This window comes from Oncorhynchus mykiss, chromosome 22 (genome assembly GCF_057628025.1).
Source record: "Oncorhynchus mykiss isolate SJ-2025 chromosome 22, ASM5762802v1, whole genome shotgun sequence".
Taxonomy (NCBI): Eukaryota; Metazoa; Chordata; class Actinopteri; order Salmoniformes; family Salmonidae; genus Oncorhynchus; species Oncorhynchus mykiss.
The window spans coordinates 10,659,128-10,677,294 of NC_143043.1; the positions used below are offsets into that span (position 1 = coordinate 10,659,128).

The 18,167-nt window shown below is 49.5% G+C and overlaps 1 protein-coding gene across 2 annotated transcripts in view; it reads left to right on the forward strand.

The window, feature by feature from the left end:
- LOC110501322 (cytoplasmic protein NCK2) overlaps positions 1–18,167 on the forward strand; it is a 52,447-nt gene extending 34,280 nt beyond the window's left edge. For both annotated transcript variants that reach the window (XM_021578799.3, XM_090215389.1), the window contains exons 2-4: positions 5,289–5,533; positions 12,505–13,325; positions 13,598–18,167. In XM_021578799.3, the coding sequence (XP_021434474.2) occupies positions 5,305–5,533; positions 12,505–13,325; positions 13,598–13,792 (1,245 nt within the window). In that variant the 5' untranslated portion in view covers positions 5,289–5,304 and the 3' untranslated portion in view covers positions 13,793–18,167. The remainder of the gene's footprint in view (positions 1–5,288; positions 5,534–12,504; positions 13,326–13,597) is intronic.

An 18,167-nucleotide genomic window follows, 5' to 3' on the forward strand; every position in this document is an offset into this window, starting at 1 on the left:
ACATACAGCCGCTCACACATACAGCCGCTCACACATACAGCCGCTCACACATACAGCCGCTCACACACACAGCCGCTCACACACACAGCCGCTCACACATACAGCCGCTCACACATACAGCCGCTCACACATACAGCCGCTCACACATACAGCCGCTCACACATACAGCCGCTCACACATACAGCCGCTCACACATACAGCCGCTCACACATACAGCCGCTCACACATACAGCCGCTCACACATACAGCCGCTCACACATACAGCCGCTCACACATACAGCCGCTCACACATACAGCCGCTCACACATACAGCCGCTCACACATACAGCCGCTCACACATACAGCCGCTCACACATACAGCCGCTCACACATACAGCCGCTCACACATACAGCCGCTCACACATACAGCCGCTCACACATACAGCCGCTCACACACACAGCCGCTCACACACACAGCCGCTCACACATACAGCCGCTCACACATACAGCCGCTCACACATACAGCCGCTCACACATACAGCCGCTCACACATACAGCCGCTCACACATACAGCCGCTCACACATACAGCCGCTCACACACACAGCCGCTCACACACACAGCCGCTCACACATACAGCCGCTCACACACACAGCCGCTCACACATACAGCCGCTCACACATACAGCCGCTCACACATACAGCCGCTCACACATACAGCCGCTCACACATACAGCCGCTCACACATACAGGCGCTCACACATACAGCCGCTCACACACACAGCCGCTCACACATACAGCCGCTCACACATACAGGCATACAGCCGCTCACACACACAGCCGCTCACACATACAGCCGCTCACACATACAGGCATACAGCCGCTCACACATACAGCCGCTCACACATACAGCCGCTCACACATACAGCCGCTCACACATACAGCCGCTCACACATACAGCCGCTCACACATACAGCCGCTCACACATACAGCCGCTCACACATACAGCCGCTCACACATACAGCCGCTCACACATACAGCCGCTCACACATACAGCCGCTCACACATACAGCCGCTCACACATACAGCCGCTCACACATACAGCCGCTCACACACACAGCCGCTCACACACACAGCCGCTCACACATACAGCCGCTCACACATACAGCCGCTCACACATACAGCCGCTCACACATACAGCCGCTCACACATACAGCCGCTCACACATACAGCCGCTCACACATACAGCCGCTCACACATACAGCCGCTCACACATACAGCCGCTCACACATACAGCCGCTCACACATACAGCCGCTCACACATACAGCCGCTCACACATACAGCCGCTCACACATACAGCCGCTCACACATACAGCCGCTCACACATACAGCCGCTCACACATACAGCCGCTCACACATACAGCCGCTCACACATACAGCCGCTCACACATACAGCCGCTCACACATACAGCCGCTCACACATACAGCCGCTCACACACACAGCCGCTCACACATACAGCCGCTCACACATACAGCCGCTCACACATACAGCCGCTCACACATACAGCCGCTCACACATACAGCCGCTCACACATACAGCCGCTCACACATACAGCCGCTCACACATACAGCCGCTCACACATACAGCCGCTCACACATACAGCCGCTCACACATACAGCCGCTCACACATACAGCCGCTCACACATACAGCCGCTCATACATACAGCCGCTCACACACACAGCCGCTCACACACACAGCCGCTCACACACACAGCCGCTCACACATACAGCCGCTCACACATACAGCCGCTCACACATACAGCCGCTCACACATACAGCCGCTCACACATACAGCCGCTCACACATACAGCCGCTCACACATACAGCCGCTCACACATACAGCCGCTCACACATACAGCCGCTCACACATACAGCCGCTCACACATACAGCCGCTCACACATACAGCCGCTCACACACACAGCCGCTCACACATACAGCCGCTCACACACACAGCCGCTCACACACACAGCCGCTCACACACACAGCCGCTCACACATACAGCCGCTCACACATACAGCCGCTCACACATACAGCCGCTCACACATACAGCCGCTCACACATACAGCCGCTCACACATACAGCCGCTCACACACACAGCCGCTCACACATACAGCCGCTCACACACACAGCCGCTCACACACACAGCCGCTCACACATACAGCCGCTCACACATACAGCCGCTCACACATACAGCCGCTCACACATACAGCCGCTCACACATACAGCCGCTCACACATACAGCCGCTCACACATACAGCCGCTCACACATACAGCCGCTCACACACACAGCCGCTCACACACACAGGCGCTCACACACACAGGCGCTCACACATACAGCCGCTCACACATACAGCCGCTCACACATACAGCCGCTCACACATACAGCCGCTCACACATACAGCCGCTCACACATACAGCCGCTCACACATACAGCCGCTCACACATACAGCCGCTCACACATACAGCCGCTCACACATACAGCCGCTCACACATACAGCCGCTCACACATACAGCCGCTCACACATACAGCCGCTCACACATACAGCCGCTCACACATACAGCCGCTCACACATACAGCCGCTCACACATACAGCCGCTCACACATACAGCCGCTCACACATACAGCCGCTCACACATACAGCCGCTCACACATACAGCCGCTCACACATACAGCCGCTCACACATACAGCCGCTCACACATACAGCCGCTCACACATACAGCCGCTCACACATACAGCCGCTCACACATACAGCCGCTCACACATACAGCCGCTCACACACACAGCCGCTCACACACACAGCCGCTCACACACACAGCCGCTCACACACACAGCCGCTCACACATACAGCCGCTCACACATACAGCCGCTCACACACACAGCCGCTCACACACACAGGCGCTCACACACACAGGCGCTCACACACACAGCCGCTCACACACACAGCCGCTCACACACACAGCCGCTCACACACACAGGCGCTCACACACACAGGCGCTCACACATACAGCCGCTCACACATACAGCCGCTCACACACACAGCCGCTCACACACACAGGCGCTCACACACACAGGCGCTCACACACACAGCCGCTCACACACACAGCCGCTCACACACACAGCCGCTCACACACACAGCCGCTCACACATACAGCCGCTCACACATACAGCCGCTCACACATACAGCCGCTCACACATACAGCCGCTCACACATACAGCCGCTCACACATACAGCCGCTCACACATACAGCCGCTCACACATACAGCCGCTCACACATACAGCCGCTCACACATACAGCCGCTCACACATACAGCCGCTCACACATACAGCCGCTCACACATACAGCCGCTCACACATACAGCCGCTCACACATACAGCCGCTCACACATACAGCCGCTCACACATACAGCCGCTCACACATACAGGCACACATGCAGTGCATTCAGAAAGTATTCAGACCCCTTGAACTTTTCCACATTTTATTTAAAGTAAAAAACATACCCAATTTACATAAATATTCAGACATGTTGTTATGAGACTTCGAAATTGAGCTCCGGTGCATCCTGTTTCCATTGATAATCCTTGATGTTTCTACAACTTGATTGGAGTCCATAGAGCTCCAAGACAGGATTGTGTCGAGGCACTGATCTGGGGAAGTGTACCAAATAGTTTCTGCAGCATTGAAGGTCCCTAAGAACACACTGTCCTCCATCGCTCTTAAATGGAAGAAGTTTAGACCACCAAGACTCTTCCTAGAGCTGGCCGCTCGGCCAAACTGAGCAATCGGGGGAGAAGAGCCTTGTTCAGGGAGGTGACCAAGAACCTGATGGTCACTCTGACAGAGCTCAAGAGTTCCTCTGTGGAGATGGTTGTCCTTCTGGAAGGTTCTCCCATCTCTGCAGCACTCTACCAATCAGGCCTTTATGGTAAAGTGGTCAGACGGAAGCCACTCTTGGAGTTTGCCAAAAGCCACCTAAAGGACTCTTAAACCATGAGAAACACGATTCTCTGGTCTGATGAAACCAAGATTGAACACTTTGGCCTGATTTCCAAGTGTCAGGTATGGAGAAGAATGGTAGTGGCAGCATCATGCTGTAGGGATGTTTTTTAGCAGCAGGTGCTGGGCGACTAGTCAGGATCGAGGGGAAAATGAACGAGCAAAGTACAGAGAGATCCTTGATGAAAACCTGCTCCAGAGCGCTTAGGACCTCAGACTGGGGCAAAGGTTCACCTTCCAACAGGGCAATGACCCTAAGCACACAGCCAAGACAACGCAGGAGTGGCTTCGTGACAAGTCTCTGAATGTCCTTGAGTGGCCCAGCCAGAGCCCAGACTTGGACCTGATCAAACATCTCTGGAGATACCTGAAAACCACTGCGCTGCCAATGCAACGTGACAGAGCTTGAGAGGATCTGCAGAGAAGGATGGGAGAATCTCCCCAAATACAGGTGTGCCAAGCTTGTAGCTTTATACCCAAGACCCAAGGCTGTATTCACTGCCAAAGGTGCGTGAACAAAGCACTGAATACTTACGTAAATGTGATCTTTGTCATATATTCGCAAACGTTTCTAAAAAAACAAACATTTTCCTCCTTTTTAGAATAAGGCTGTAATGTAAAAATGTGGAAAAAGTGAACGGGTCTGAATACTTTACAAATGCACTGTACGTACATGTACGGATGCGCGCATACATGCATACACACACTTTCATTTACATTCTCGTGCTAACACAGAGTAGCTAAAGGTGGTGCTGTAAAACTGTGTTCACCTGACTCCTCTCCTGCACTGTGAAATAGAGCATGCTTAATCCCTGTCACTCACACACACACACACACACACACACTAAGCAGTGCCCTCATGCCTGCGGTGTGATTGGATAGATGTGGTCTGTAGTTAGATGGTAAAGCTGATGATCTAATGTGAATGTGGTAGTGATTTATCTTATCTGACGTCGTAATTCTGGCGTGTGTGAAATGGAGAGAGGATTACTTTAGTATGATTCTATATATTCGTGTGCTTTTCTGCTTTCTTTTTCAATCTCTCACACACTTAACATCTCCCCATTACCATAATTGTCTCATCGTTAATTTATTTCTAGCGTTAAGATCAGTTCATCGCACATTCCCGTGATAATAGGTGGCTAATGCTTTGGCTAACATTTAGACAACCCTCTGTCTTTCTGTCTCTCGTCTTATTTGGGGTCGATGTGTAACTTTCCATCTCTCCCTCTCCTTTCCACCCCCCTGCCAGGGGGACTCCATGAAAGATGACGGAGGAGGTGACAGTTGTAGCCAAGTGGGACTACACGGCCCAGCAGGACCAGGAACTTGACATCCGGAAGAATGAGCGGCTCACCCTGCTGGACGACAGCAAGACGTGGTGGAGGGTGAGGAACGCCTCCAACCAGACAGGCTACGTCCCGTCTAACTACGTGGAGCGCAAGAACAGCCTGGTGAAGAAGGCATCTCTGGTCAAGAACCTCAAAGACACACTGGGTAAGAGGGGTGGGGCTGGGTAAGAGGGGTGGGGCTGGGTAAGAGGGGTGGGGCTGGGTAAGAGGGGTGGGGCTGGGTAAGAGGGGTGGGGCTGGGTAAGAGGGGTGGGGCTGGGTAAGAGGGGTGGGGCTGGGTAAGAGGGGTGGGGCTGGGTAAGAGGGGTGGGGCTGGGTAAGAAGTGCTGAAGATGGAGAGGTCGTAGAGTATGTTGTTGGTAGTTTATCAGCAGAGAAGAGTGGAGCGTCTCTTGACTCCCTCCGCCTCTATTTTTTCATCCTCCTCTAAACTCCAGCTAGAAATGCATGAATTCATTATTTGCATCTATCCTGAATTGTGTGTGTGTGTGTCTCATCCCGCCCTCACTCAGTCTCTGTCTGACAGGGTCTGGTACTGGGGTTGTGTGTGTCATCCCGCCCTGACTCAGTCTCTGTCTGACAGGGTCTGGTACTGGGGTTGTGTATCATCCCGCCCTGACTCAGTCTCTGTCTGACAGGGTCTGGTACCGGGGTCGGGTGTGTGGATGTGAGCCTTTGTGCTATTTTAGAGGAGCTCTCCACCAGCACCCCAAGGACTGTGGTCAGTTGGCCATCGCTCTGAGCTGCCACACCTTGGTGTCTGTAGGTCCTCACATGTGTGTGTGCTAGGGTTATCAAATGGCTGGTGGAGACTGGAGAGAAACTCTTGCATGTTCCGTCTCTCTGTCTCCTTATTCCACTGATCTTATTTTTCAGTAACTCTTTTTATACTTTCTTATACATACATTTTCTGAATTGCAAATTTCAGGAATCAGTCTATTTCTTGCCTGCTTCAAAGAGAGAAACATATGAAGCTGAGCACACATGCCTTATTGTTCCTGTCAGTTGTGAGTAATTCAATTAAATCTTGTTTGTAGACTGTCAACAGACATTAATGGAATTTGTAAACCGCTGGGTTTGAATATCTGCTGCTGGTTAGAGAGAGAGTGTGAAGTTTACAAAGAGAGAGACAGAGAGACAAACATACAGAGAAAGAGAGTCTGTGAGGGGAGGGCAGAGTGAGGGGAGGGGAGAGCAGGGCAGAGTGAGGGGAGGGGAGAGCAGGGCAGAGTGATGGGAGGGGAGAGCAGGGCAGAGTGATGGGAGGGGAGAGCAGGGCAGTGATGGGAGGGGAGAGCGGGGCAGAGTGATGGGAGGGGAGAGCGGGGCAGAGTGATGGGAGGGGAGAGCGGGGCAGAGTGATGGGAGGGGAGAGCGGGGCAGAGTGAGGGGAGGGGAGAGCGGGGCAGAGTGAGGGGAGGGGAGAGCGGGGCAGAGTGAGGGGAGGGGAGAGCGGGGCAGAGTGAGGGGAGGGGAGAGCGGGGCAGAGTGAGGGGAGGGGAGAGCGGGGCAGAGTGAGGGGAGGGGAGAGCGGGGCAGAGTGAGGGGAGGGGAGAGCAGGGCAGAGTGAGGGGAGGGGAGATCAGGGCAGAGGGAGAGGAGAGTGATGGAGGGTTAGGGCAGAGTGAGGGAGGGCAGAGTGAGGGAGGGCAGAGTGAGGGAGGGCAGAGGGAATGCAGAGTGAGGGGAGTGGAGGGCAGAGGATGTGCAGGGGAGGGCAGAGTGAGGGAGGGCAGAGGGAATGCAGAGTGAGGGGAGTGGAGGGCAGAGGGAGTGCAGGGGAGGGCAGAGGGAGTGCAGGGGAGGGCAGAGGGAGTGCAGGGGAGGGCAGAGGGAGGGCAGAGTGAGGGAGGGCAGAGGGAGTGCAGGGGAGGGCAGAGTGAGGGAGGGCAGAGGGAGTGCAGGGGAGAGCAGCGTGAGGGGAGTGGAGGGCAGAGTGAGGGAGGGCAGAGGGAGTGCAGGGGAGGGCAGAGTGAGGGAGGGCAGAGGGAGTGCAGGGGAGAGCAGCGTGAGGGGAGTGGAGGGCAGAGTGAGGGAGGGCAGAGGGAGTGCAGTGGGTGTAGAGTCTGTTACTGACACAGGGATTCCTCTCTGCTCCGTGGACCTCTGCCCCCAAAAGGAGCTCCATGAGACTGTGTGGGCCAACACTGCACAGCCTGTCACTTTCATTCACCAGCAGCACGTTGTGTGCGCGGCGTGTGCGGCGTGCTCAGATCTTTAATAACTATCAATAAGAACATTTCACATAATCCTAGAGCAGGGATGGGCTTTATCCGAGGGCCAGTTACCCATCCCTGCCCTTCAGGCACTGAGCCATCATTCAACAAACATTCTAATCTCACTCTGTTATCCCCTGTACTCTGTTATTCTGACACCACTATGAGTGTATCCATAATTAAAGGGAAAGTGTGTCTGTATATTCCATTAAAGGATGAGTCATGTGTGCAGGCCAGTGAACCTAACCAGGGTTGTAGTGTGGGCCCTAACACAGCCATGCTGTTCCCCATCCATCCATTAGAGCATTGAACAGTGCTCCACTCACCAGCCTAATGGTGTTACAGCCCGTGGCGAAACCACGGAACAACGAATCATCCCCGTCTGTTATTGAGTTATACATTATGCCCTGGTTCCTATTCAACCCCTAGCATTTCAATATGTTGTATTTGATCATTAATCTGTACTCGGATAGTTAATATTCGGGCTTGGCAGTAACTTGTAATGTGTCTTATTTTGAATCAGTTCTGTGTGCGCACACGTGTTTGTGTGTGTTTGTGTGTGTGTGTGTGTGTGTGTGAAGTCAGCGCTCTATAAGTTATGATTGGACTGGGTTCCTCTTTGCTCTTCTTGAATGGAATAGACGCTCAGCAACACTGACTCAAAATGGCTGTGCCATTGACAGACTCTGCAGGCCAATACAGGGTAACCATCTCCCCAGTGATCCAAAATGGCTGTGCTCACTCATCCAGTGACACCTACTGCAGGCCAATACAGGGAAACCAATGATCTCCAGACTGAATCAAAATGGTTCCCTTGGCTTTAGTCCATCTGACAGATTTACAGGGTGCACAGTACACACTGTCACCGTGCCAACGCTGCCTGCCCATAATGTTTGTGAAGACATAAACAGCTGGACGTTTATGGACTGTTTTATAGACTGGGCACTGAGCTACAGTAGTGCTCTGTGTTAATAGCACCCTGCTAACATAATGTTATGACCTTACAGTGCAGGAAATGGAAAATATATGACCATTTCTTTTTTAAAGTGCTTGTTAACTGTTAATAGCTTCTCATTTGTAGTGGTATGCAAACTAGAATGGTGATGATGATTTATGGGTTGGATGTGTAGTGTTTCTCCAAGTGCTGAAAGTGGGGGGGGGGGGGGGCTTACCTCATTCAATACCTCTCATAACACCTGTTACTATATTACCTCTGACTCCCCTGGGTTTCATTGTACTGCTCCCTGTGACCCCGTCAGGTGGTCCTGTGTATTGGTACGCCAACCTCTGATGCCCCTCTGGGTTCTTATAAAGACATGCTGAGGTAGGAGTCTCCTGGGTCAGGCTCCAGTGCTGAATGAGGTCTCTGTGTCCAGGGCGGTGAAAGAATGGAGGGATGGAAGGAGAGGGAGTGTGGGAGGAGTGAATTGAGACTGTTCCCCTGCCAACCAGCAGGCCAGAGCCTTGAAGTGGAAATGAGCGAGAGCAGAAGAAAGTGTGTGTGCGTGCGCACGATTCAGCTGGGCTGTGTGGGTCTCAGGGGAGTTTTATGTCTGCTGTTCCCTGCATATCTCTGCTCTCTATCCTGTGACAGTCGACAGCATAGTCTCTCCACGGGATGGCTTGAAGTAGACCCCGGAGGAGAGCATTCAAGTTGGGTCACATCAAGTGGGGCCACACACACACACACACAGTGCATTCTGAAAGTTTTCCGACCCCCTCCACATGTGGTTACGTTACAGCATTATTCAAAATATATAAATACATTTCCTCAATCTACACACAATACCCAGTAATGACAAAGCGAAAACAGGTTTATTTTGCAAAAATGTTTGCAAAATAAAAAATAACAGACCCTTTGCTATGATACTGGAAACTGAGCTCAGGTGCTTCCTGTTTATATTGATCATCCTTGAGATGAGTCTACAATTTGATTGGACATGACTTGGAAAGGCACACACCTGTCTATATTAGGTCTCACAGTTGACAGTGCATGTCAGAGCAGAAACCAGGCCTCTGTGGAGATGGGAGAACCTTTTAAAGGACAATCATCGCTGCTGCTCTCCACCAATCAGGTCTTTATGGTCGAGTGGCCAGCCGGAAGCCACTCCCCAGTAAAAGGCACATGACAGCCTGCTTGGAGTTTGCCAAAAGGCACGTAAAGGATTCTGACCATGAGAAACAAGATTCTCTGGTAGACGAAAAACAAGAGAACTATTTGGCCTAAATGCCAAGCGTCACATCTGGAGGAAACCTTGCACCATCCCTACGGTGAAGCATGGTGGGGGCAGCATCATGCTGTGGGGATGTTTTGAAGTGGCAGGGACTGGGAGACTAGTCAGGATAGAGGAAAAGATGAACAGAGCAAAGAACAGAGAGATTCTTGATGAAAACCTGCTCCAGAGCACTCAGGACCTCAGACTGGGGTGAAGGTTAACCTTCCAACAGGACAATAACCCGATCAACTTGAACCCGATCGAGCATCTCTGAGACCTGAAAATAGCTGTGCAGCGATGCTCCCATCTAACCTGACAGAGCTTGAGAGGATCTGCAGAGAAGAATGGGAGAAACTCCTCATATACAGGTGTGCCAAGCTTGTAGCATCCTACCCAAGAAGACTAGAGGCTGTAACCACTGCCAAAGGTGCTTCAACAAAGTACTGAGTAAAGGGTCTGAATACTGATGTAAATGTGATATTTTATTTTTTTATACATTTGCAAAAAACACACACACACGCAGGTGATTACGTATTGTTTGGAATTGCACACAGAGGGTGAGACACTGTATGCTCTTTCCATGACAAGCTGACAACCCTTATTGATGTCACCTGTTAAATCCACTTCACTCAGTGTAAGGGAGGAGACAGGTTAAAGGAATTTCAAGCCTTGAGACAATTGAGATGGGTCTTTCATTCTTAAGTGTCTGTATCGAGAATGGTACACCACCCCCAGAACATCCAGCCAACTTGACAACTGTGGGAAGCATTGGCGTCAACATGGGCCAGCATCCCTATGGAATGCATGTGACACCTTGTAGAGTCCAGGCCCTGACAAATTGAGGCTGTTCTGAGGCTAAAAGTGGGTGCAACTCAATATTAGTAAGGTGTTTTGTTCACTCCGTGTGTGATGTATGTTTGGTGTCTTATGTCTCCTTCACTGTCGTCACTTCTCAGGCGCTCTGAAAAACAAGCCTTTCACATAACCCTTGTTTTACATGGACCTTGACTATTCTATTAAACATTATGGTCTGTTCAATATTTCTGTCTTGTTTGCATTTGCCCATCCCTTTGTCTTTTTCATCCTCTCTTTCTGTCAGCTCTGCCCTGTGATGTCTGGTCTTCTGTGTGTTAGTAACAGCTGCCAAGGGACTCCTCTCCTGCTCCCATCTCCTGCTCCCATCTCCGCTCTCACACAACAAAACAGCAGGAAAGTTTAGTGCCACTCTGTGTGAACCCAATAACTTCCTGAGTTAATTCACACAGTCATCTAAACAGATGTGACCTAGCTCTATCTACACTGCAACACACACACACACACACGTGTCACTTTTCCCTGTGTGGTGACTAAACAAACGACGGCGTTGGGAATGTTTTGTGTGCAGTGGAATTGAATTGTGCCTACTTTAGTTATGAAATATGTTTGGTTACATTTGTATTAGTCAGATGTAATTGGTTTGTACAGTAAGCGATGCCCAGATGTAGGTCTGTCTGATATGTTCCAATCAACCACCTGAGCCATGAGACATCTGTATGCCAGTCATCTGTCTCCCTGGGTCCGGCAGATGAACGCATCAGAACAACTCTTAGTTGGCCCCGGCTGGCGCTCCCACGTGGGTTACACGATGGGTAAACAAGCAGCATGGAGGAGACGATCGCTTTGTTGTTGCTGCTGTCTTTTTGTTGTGCAGAAAGAGGCAAGGAGACAGGTAGGAGGAGAGGAACCTTTGATCCCCTGCTTGCCTGTCAGTCAGGACCACAGCAGAGCCACGCACCAGACACCCTGTCTGCTCCACTTTCCTCCCCAGCCAGCATGCACTAGTTTCATCCTTTTGATGAGTGGAGACGCAGGTAGCTGAGTGGTGCTGAACACCTGGTTTAATGAGGAGATGTGAGTTGTGACAAATACACTAACAGTTGTGACCGAGGGAGTGTGTATGTATGTCTGTCACTTGGGTGCATTTATTGTATGTGGGTGGAGAGAATTTCTGTGTATGTAGAGTCTGATCTTGTACTGTATGTATGTGATTGTGAACTATAGTATGTGTGTGCTTGCCCTCTCTCAGCTCTTTGAGGAGGAGGTCCTCTATCTTCTATATTAAGTGTTGACATCTTCACTGGGCCTAGAGTACAGCCTGCAGCCCCCCCTAACCCTAACTCCTGCCTGGTCTCTCACTGGAGCTTAAGGCTGCCCTGCCCACACACACAAATCCACTTCGTCTCCTGCTGCCTCATTTACTCAAAGCTTTCTCAGTACCACTGGATTAATGACTTACCAAAGGACTTGGGTTGTAGATATGCGGCAGGGGTGGCAGAGCGTTGGGCCGAAAGGAATCCCCGAGCCGACAATGTGAAAAATCTGTCTGCCCTTGAGCAAGGCACTTAACCCTAATTGCTCCTGTAAGTAGCTCTGGATAAGAGTGTCTGATAAATGTAAAAATGTAGATTTAGTGTCTGGTTACACAGGTGTAGATTTAGTGTCTGGTTACACAGGTGTTGTAGTACCAGTTTCTGCCACCTGCTAGAAGAAACCTGAAATGCTTTTGATTCATTCCACTGGCAACAACAGACTGTTGTCTTTCACTGGCTGTCTAAAATGAAATAAAATGTCAGGTCATGTTAGCTTAACATACTGATGTAGTGATTCTCTTCCTTTCTCCACCATCTCTCTCTCCTCTCTCTCAGGACTGGGTAAGGGCAGAAGGAAGCAGAGTGCCCGTGATGCCTCTCCCACACCTAGCACGGATGCAGAGTACCCCTCCAATGGGAATGGGGGAGGAGGAGGAGGAGGAGGCGGTGCCGAACGCATCTACGACCTCACCATCCTGGCCGTTGTCAAGTTCTCGTACATGGCGGAGCGCGAGGATGAGCTGACCCTAGCCAAGGGGTCCCGGGTCACTGTGATGGAGAAGTGCAGTGACGGTTGGTGGCGGGGCAGCCAGGGAGGTCGCGTGGGCTGGTTCCCCTCCAACTATGTCCTGGAGGACCCCGCAGAGAGAGAGGGCGAGGGGGGTGGAGGAGGAAGGGACTCTCCAGGTTATCCAGGGCAGGGCAGGGGGGCCACGATGACCAACGGACGGGCGGGAGGTGGTGGCGGCCGGGATGGAGAGGGAAGTGGTGCGCTCCATCTGGTCCAGACTATTTACCCGTTCAGCTCAGTGACGGAGGAAGAGCTGAACTTTGAGAAGGGAGAGGTGATGGAGGTTGTGGAGAAACCAGAGAATGACCCAGAGTGGTGGCGCTGCAGGAACGCCCAAGGCCTGGTGGGCCTAGTGCCTAAGAACTACGTGCTGGTGCTGAATGATGCTGACGGGCCTCCCGGGCTCCCCGCCCTGCCGCAGTCGCCCCCTGGCTCCCCACAGATCCGCTACGTGGGGCCGGCGATCGTGGGCAAGTTTGCAGGCAGGGACTGGTACTATGGAGGGGTGACCAGACACCAGGCAGAACTGGTCCTCAACGAGAGGGGAAAGGAGGGGGACTTCCTCATACGGGACAGCGAGTCATCGGTGAGTGGGGGAAGAGAGGATGAAGGAATGATTGAGGATAGTGGGAGGAAAGGAGTGTTAAGGGAGCAGGATGGAGGGAAGAGTAGAATAATACGTTGGAGAATAGGAGAGATCTGCACACATGAACAGCAGAAATATTGACCTGTGATTTATAAATGAAGTCATGGTGCCCTCTGCTGGTGGATAGTGAGTAGCGTTAGTAAAGGAAAGCATGTTTTGTTGGAGACAAATTGGTGAGTAAATGAACCGACTCTCCCTTTTTCTCCCTCTAGCCCAGTGATTTCTCTGTGTCTCTGAAGGCACCTGGGAAGAACAAGCACTTCAAGGTGCAGTGTTCAGAGGAGGTCTACTGTATCGGCCAGCGCAGGTTCAGCTCCATAGATGAACTGGTGGAACACTACAAGAAAGCCCCCATCTTCACCAGCCAACACGGAGACAAGCTCTACCTGGTCAAACCGCTGCTGTGACACACATACATGAACACAGATACACCCACAGGCACTCAGACATGCATATATACACACACACATACGCACTCCACCAAATGCCCATATCCCAGCAATCCTCAACATGCTGAACTTGGGGAGATAACTTAGTCTGTTTTAGCCTAGTCACATTGCTGGTCTTGGTTCTGTTTCCTTTCTTTGGTTTGAGGTTTTCTGTTTGTTTGGAATTCACACATTTTTGTTAACTCATTTAAAACCCTCTCCAGAGGTTCCGATGATTTCTAAAGGAAATAATGACTTCACTAAGTGGCCATTTGTAAACACCCTCTTGCCTTTTCTCCTCTTCTCTGCCTTCATCCTCCTCTTCTCTGTAGTCATTTTCTTCCACCTCTACCTCCTCTTCATCACTCTATCATCGAGGAGAAGTAGGAGAAAGCGAGAGAGCAAATTGAAAAGAGTGTAGAGTTTGAATGTCTGTCAATGTACAACACGTACTGTATTGCTCTTCTATTGGCTCCAGCTCTACACTACACTTATGGTGTAGTCCAGTGTTTTACACACAAGGCTCAGACTTTTCTGTTTCCCTCTACTCGGGCCGGCACCCGTGTCTCACTGGGCCATGGCTCCGGCGGTCCTGCTCTCATTTGGGGCCAATAACAGGCCACAGGTACTTTTCAGCTGGCATTTACATAAATGGCTAACTGAACTTTAACACCTTCTCACAAAGCAACTGTTTTGATTATGCAGAGGTTGTTTATTCAGTTCTTCACAAATCTTCATTGTCAGCCCTAACTATGGAAACATCATTTCCCTAGTATAACATTAGGCTGTATACACTAACTAGTGTAACGCTGGTGTTACAGTCCAAAAGCAGCATTACTGTTTTGCTAGTCTATTGGTTCCAGCTCTACGCGACACTTACTGTTCTGATGTTCTATTGGCTCCAGCTCTACACTACTTCTATTTGATTGTCTCCAGCTCTACACGACACTTGCTGTACTTCCTCACTCACTCATTCCCCGGCCCTAGTGCTGTTTTCCAATGAAGATCAGGTCTTCAGGCGTTTTACTCTCAAAGTTATATACAGTGCATTCAGAAAGTATTCAGACCCCTTGAGTTTTCCACATTTTGTTACATTAGTCTTATTCTAAAATAAATTCAATTATTTTTCCCCCTCATCAATCTACACACAATACCCCCATAATGACAAAGTAAAAACAGGTTTGTAGAAATTTTTGTAAATGTATTAAATATAAAAAACTGAAAACTGAAATCAGATCAGTTACTCAGTAGTTTGTTGAAGCACCAATTACAGCATTGAGTCGTCTTGGGTATGACACTACAGGCTTGGCACACCTGAATTTGGAGAGTTTCTCCCATTTTTCTCTGCAGATCCTCTCAATCTATGTCAGGTTGGATGAGGAGCGTTGCTGAACAGCTATTTTCAGGTCTCTCCAGAGATGTTCGATCGGGTTCAAGTCGGGGCTCTGGCTGGTTCACTCAAGGACATTCAGAAACCTGTCCCGAAGCCACTCCTGTGTCGTCTTGGCTGTGTGCTTAGGGGTCGTTGTCCTGCTGGAAGGTGAACCTTCGCCCCAGTCTGAGGTCCTGAGTGCTCTGGAGCAGGTTTTCATCAAGGATTTCTCTGTACTTTGCTCTGTTCATCTTTCCCTCGATCCTGACTAGTCTCCCAGTCCCTGCCGCTGAAAAATATCCTCACAGCATGATGCTGCCACCACCATACTTCACAGTAGGGATGGTGCCAGGTTTTCTCCAGACATGATGCTTGGCATTCAGGCTATAAGAGTTCAATCTTGGTTTAATCGGACCAGAGAATCTTGTTTCTCATGGTCTGCGAGTCTTTAGGTACCTTTTTGCAAACTCCAAGCTGGCTGTCATGTGCCTTTTTACCGAGGAGGGTTTGGCCACTCTACTATAAAAGCTTGATTGGTGGAGTGCTGCAGACATGGTTGTCCTTCTGGAAGGTTCTCCCATCTCCACAGAGGAACTCTAGCTCTTTGTCAGAGGGACCATCGGGTTCTTGGTCACCTTCATGACAAATGCTCTTCTCCCCGATTCCTCAGTTTGGCCGGGCGGCCAGCTCCAGGAGGAGTCTCTGTGGTTCCAAACTTCTTCTATTTAAGAGTGATAGAGGCCCCTGTGTTCTTGGGGACAATCAATGCTGCAGTCATTTTTTTTGGTACCCTTCCCCAGATCTCTGCCTCGACACAATCCCGTCTTGGAGCTCTACGGACAATTCCTTCGACCTCATGGCTTTTTTCCCCCTGACATGCACTGTCAACTGTGGGACCACATAGACAGGTGTGTGCCTTTCCAAATCATGACCAATCAATTGAATTTACCACAGATGGACTACAAACAAGTTGTTGAAACATCTCAAGGATGATCAATGGAAACAGGATGCACCTGAGCTTAATTTAGAGTCTTGTAGCGAAGGGTCTGAATACTTGTTTAAATAAGGTATTCATGTTTTTTTATTTGTAATACATTTGCAAACATTTCTAAAAACTTGTTTTTGCTTTGTCATTATGGGGTATTATGTGTAGATTGAAGATTTATATCTATTTAATCAATTTTAGAAGAAGGCTGTAACTGAACAAAATGTGAAAGAAGTCAAGGGGTCTGAATACTTTCTGAATGCACTGTATGTGTTTATGTAGCTGATGGCAGGCACTAATTCAAGAGTACTTAAACTGTTGTTTTGATTTGCTTTTTGCTCTGTGCGTCTGTTTACCAATGTATCGATCATGGGGTTCTCAGCTTTTCCAAGTTGATATATCTGAATGTTATTGAGCATTGTTATTTCATTCTTGTTCCCACTGTATGTATATATTCAGAAGAAGATGAGGTACGTAATATGAATCATTTCGATCCAACCTGTGCCGCTAATGACGTGGTGAGAATTATAATACTTTTGTTCAATAAAAGTTTTTGCAGAATAACTCAAATCATGGGCTGTGTGGCAGCATCTACGCTTTCTGTCTCGGATGTTGTACTGTGTGACAAGTGGGGATTGCTGCTGGTCTCTGGGAGTGGATGGATACAACATGTTGTTATTATTCTCCCCTATAGTTACCATCAGAGCCATGTATTTACCTAGTTGCCATTGTGGTTTCTGCATTATGATGCATTTACACGACACTGTAACATTCTATTTCAACCATGTTGGCACCCTGTTAACATTACATGGGGAATATTTAAATCTTGCCATGTAACTGCCCACTAAGCATTAGGCGATGTCTTCTGGGCGTCTTTTTTTTTTTGTCTTGACCGGTGGTGGGGTTTTTTTTGGTGCCTTGATTTGTCGTCTATATTTGGCCTTGATTTGACCCCCCAAAAAAGACATCTGTGATTGGTTCGGATTGGCCTTGATTTGACCCCCCAAAAAAGACATCTGTGATTGGTTCGGATTGGCCTTGATTTGACCCAAATATAGACGTGTATGATTGGTCCAGTATGGTGTTTGCCTTTCACGCCAAAACCCGGGTTTGTCTGTCGCTACATTGGTGTCAGAAATGGGTTGGCAGCTATGACCGTAACATCATGACTTGGTACCCTAAGCAATATGGTGAAATCTCCTACTAGCCCAGAATTCCACGGATCCTCCTTTTAGATTTGTGGGGGAGTACTGTAGTGAACAAGTATAGGCCTACACTTCCCACTTAGCATTTACCGATAGCGTTGTCTTTTGGCCGTATTTTTGGGGTCGTATCCAAGGACATTGATTCTTGGTCCGGACCAAATTGGAACTAATCATAGACCTCTGTCAGTAAAGAAACATAGAGCACAGAGTACAGTATGGTACTGTATTGTACCCTACTTTACTCTAATGTACTTTACTGAACTAAACTGTACTGCACTATACTGTTTTTACTGTACTGTAATGTACTGTACTCTACTGTAATCTACTCTGCTGAATAAAACTTGACTGTCCTGTACCATACTGTACTGTGTTCTACTGTACTAAACTGCTGTACTGTAATGTGAAGTTCAATCTTGGGGAACAGCCCAGGCGTCTATGATTTGTTCAGATTTGACTCTGGTCCGCACCGACCATATTTGTATGTGGCGGAGGTCATTCGAATAATACCAGTATGCTTTACAAGTGTGTTTGTTTTTACGTTTACATTTTGGTCATTCAGCAGACACTCTAATCCAGAGCGACTGACAGTCATTGCGTTCAACTAAGGTATATAAAAAAATACATCTCTAACCATTACTGAGAATGTTAATGTAGTTGAAGTGGTCTGAGGGTTTATTCTGTAGGTTGGACTACTTTGAACATCATCGCTGCCAGTTTTAAAGCTTTTGAAAACGCTAACATAAGTCCATGTGACAGATGGGAGCAATAATAAATATTCTGTTGCACTCTTCA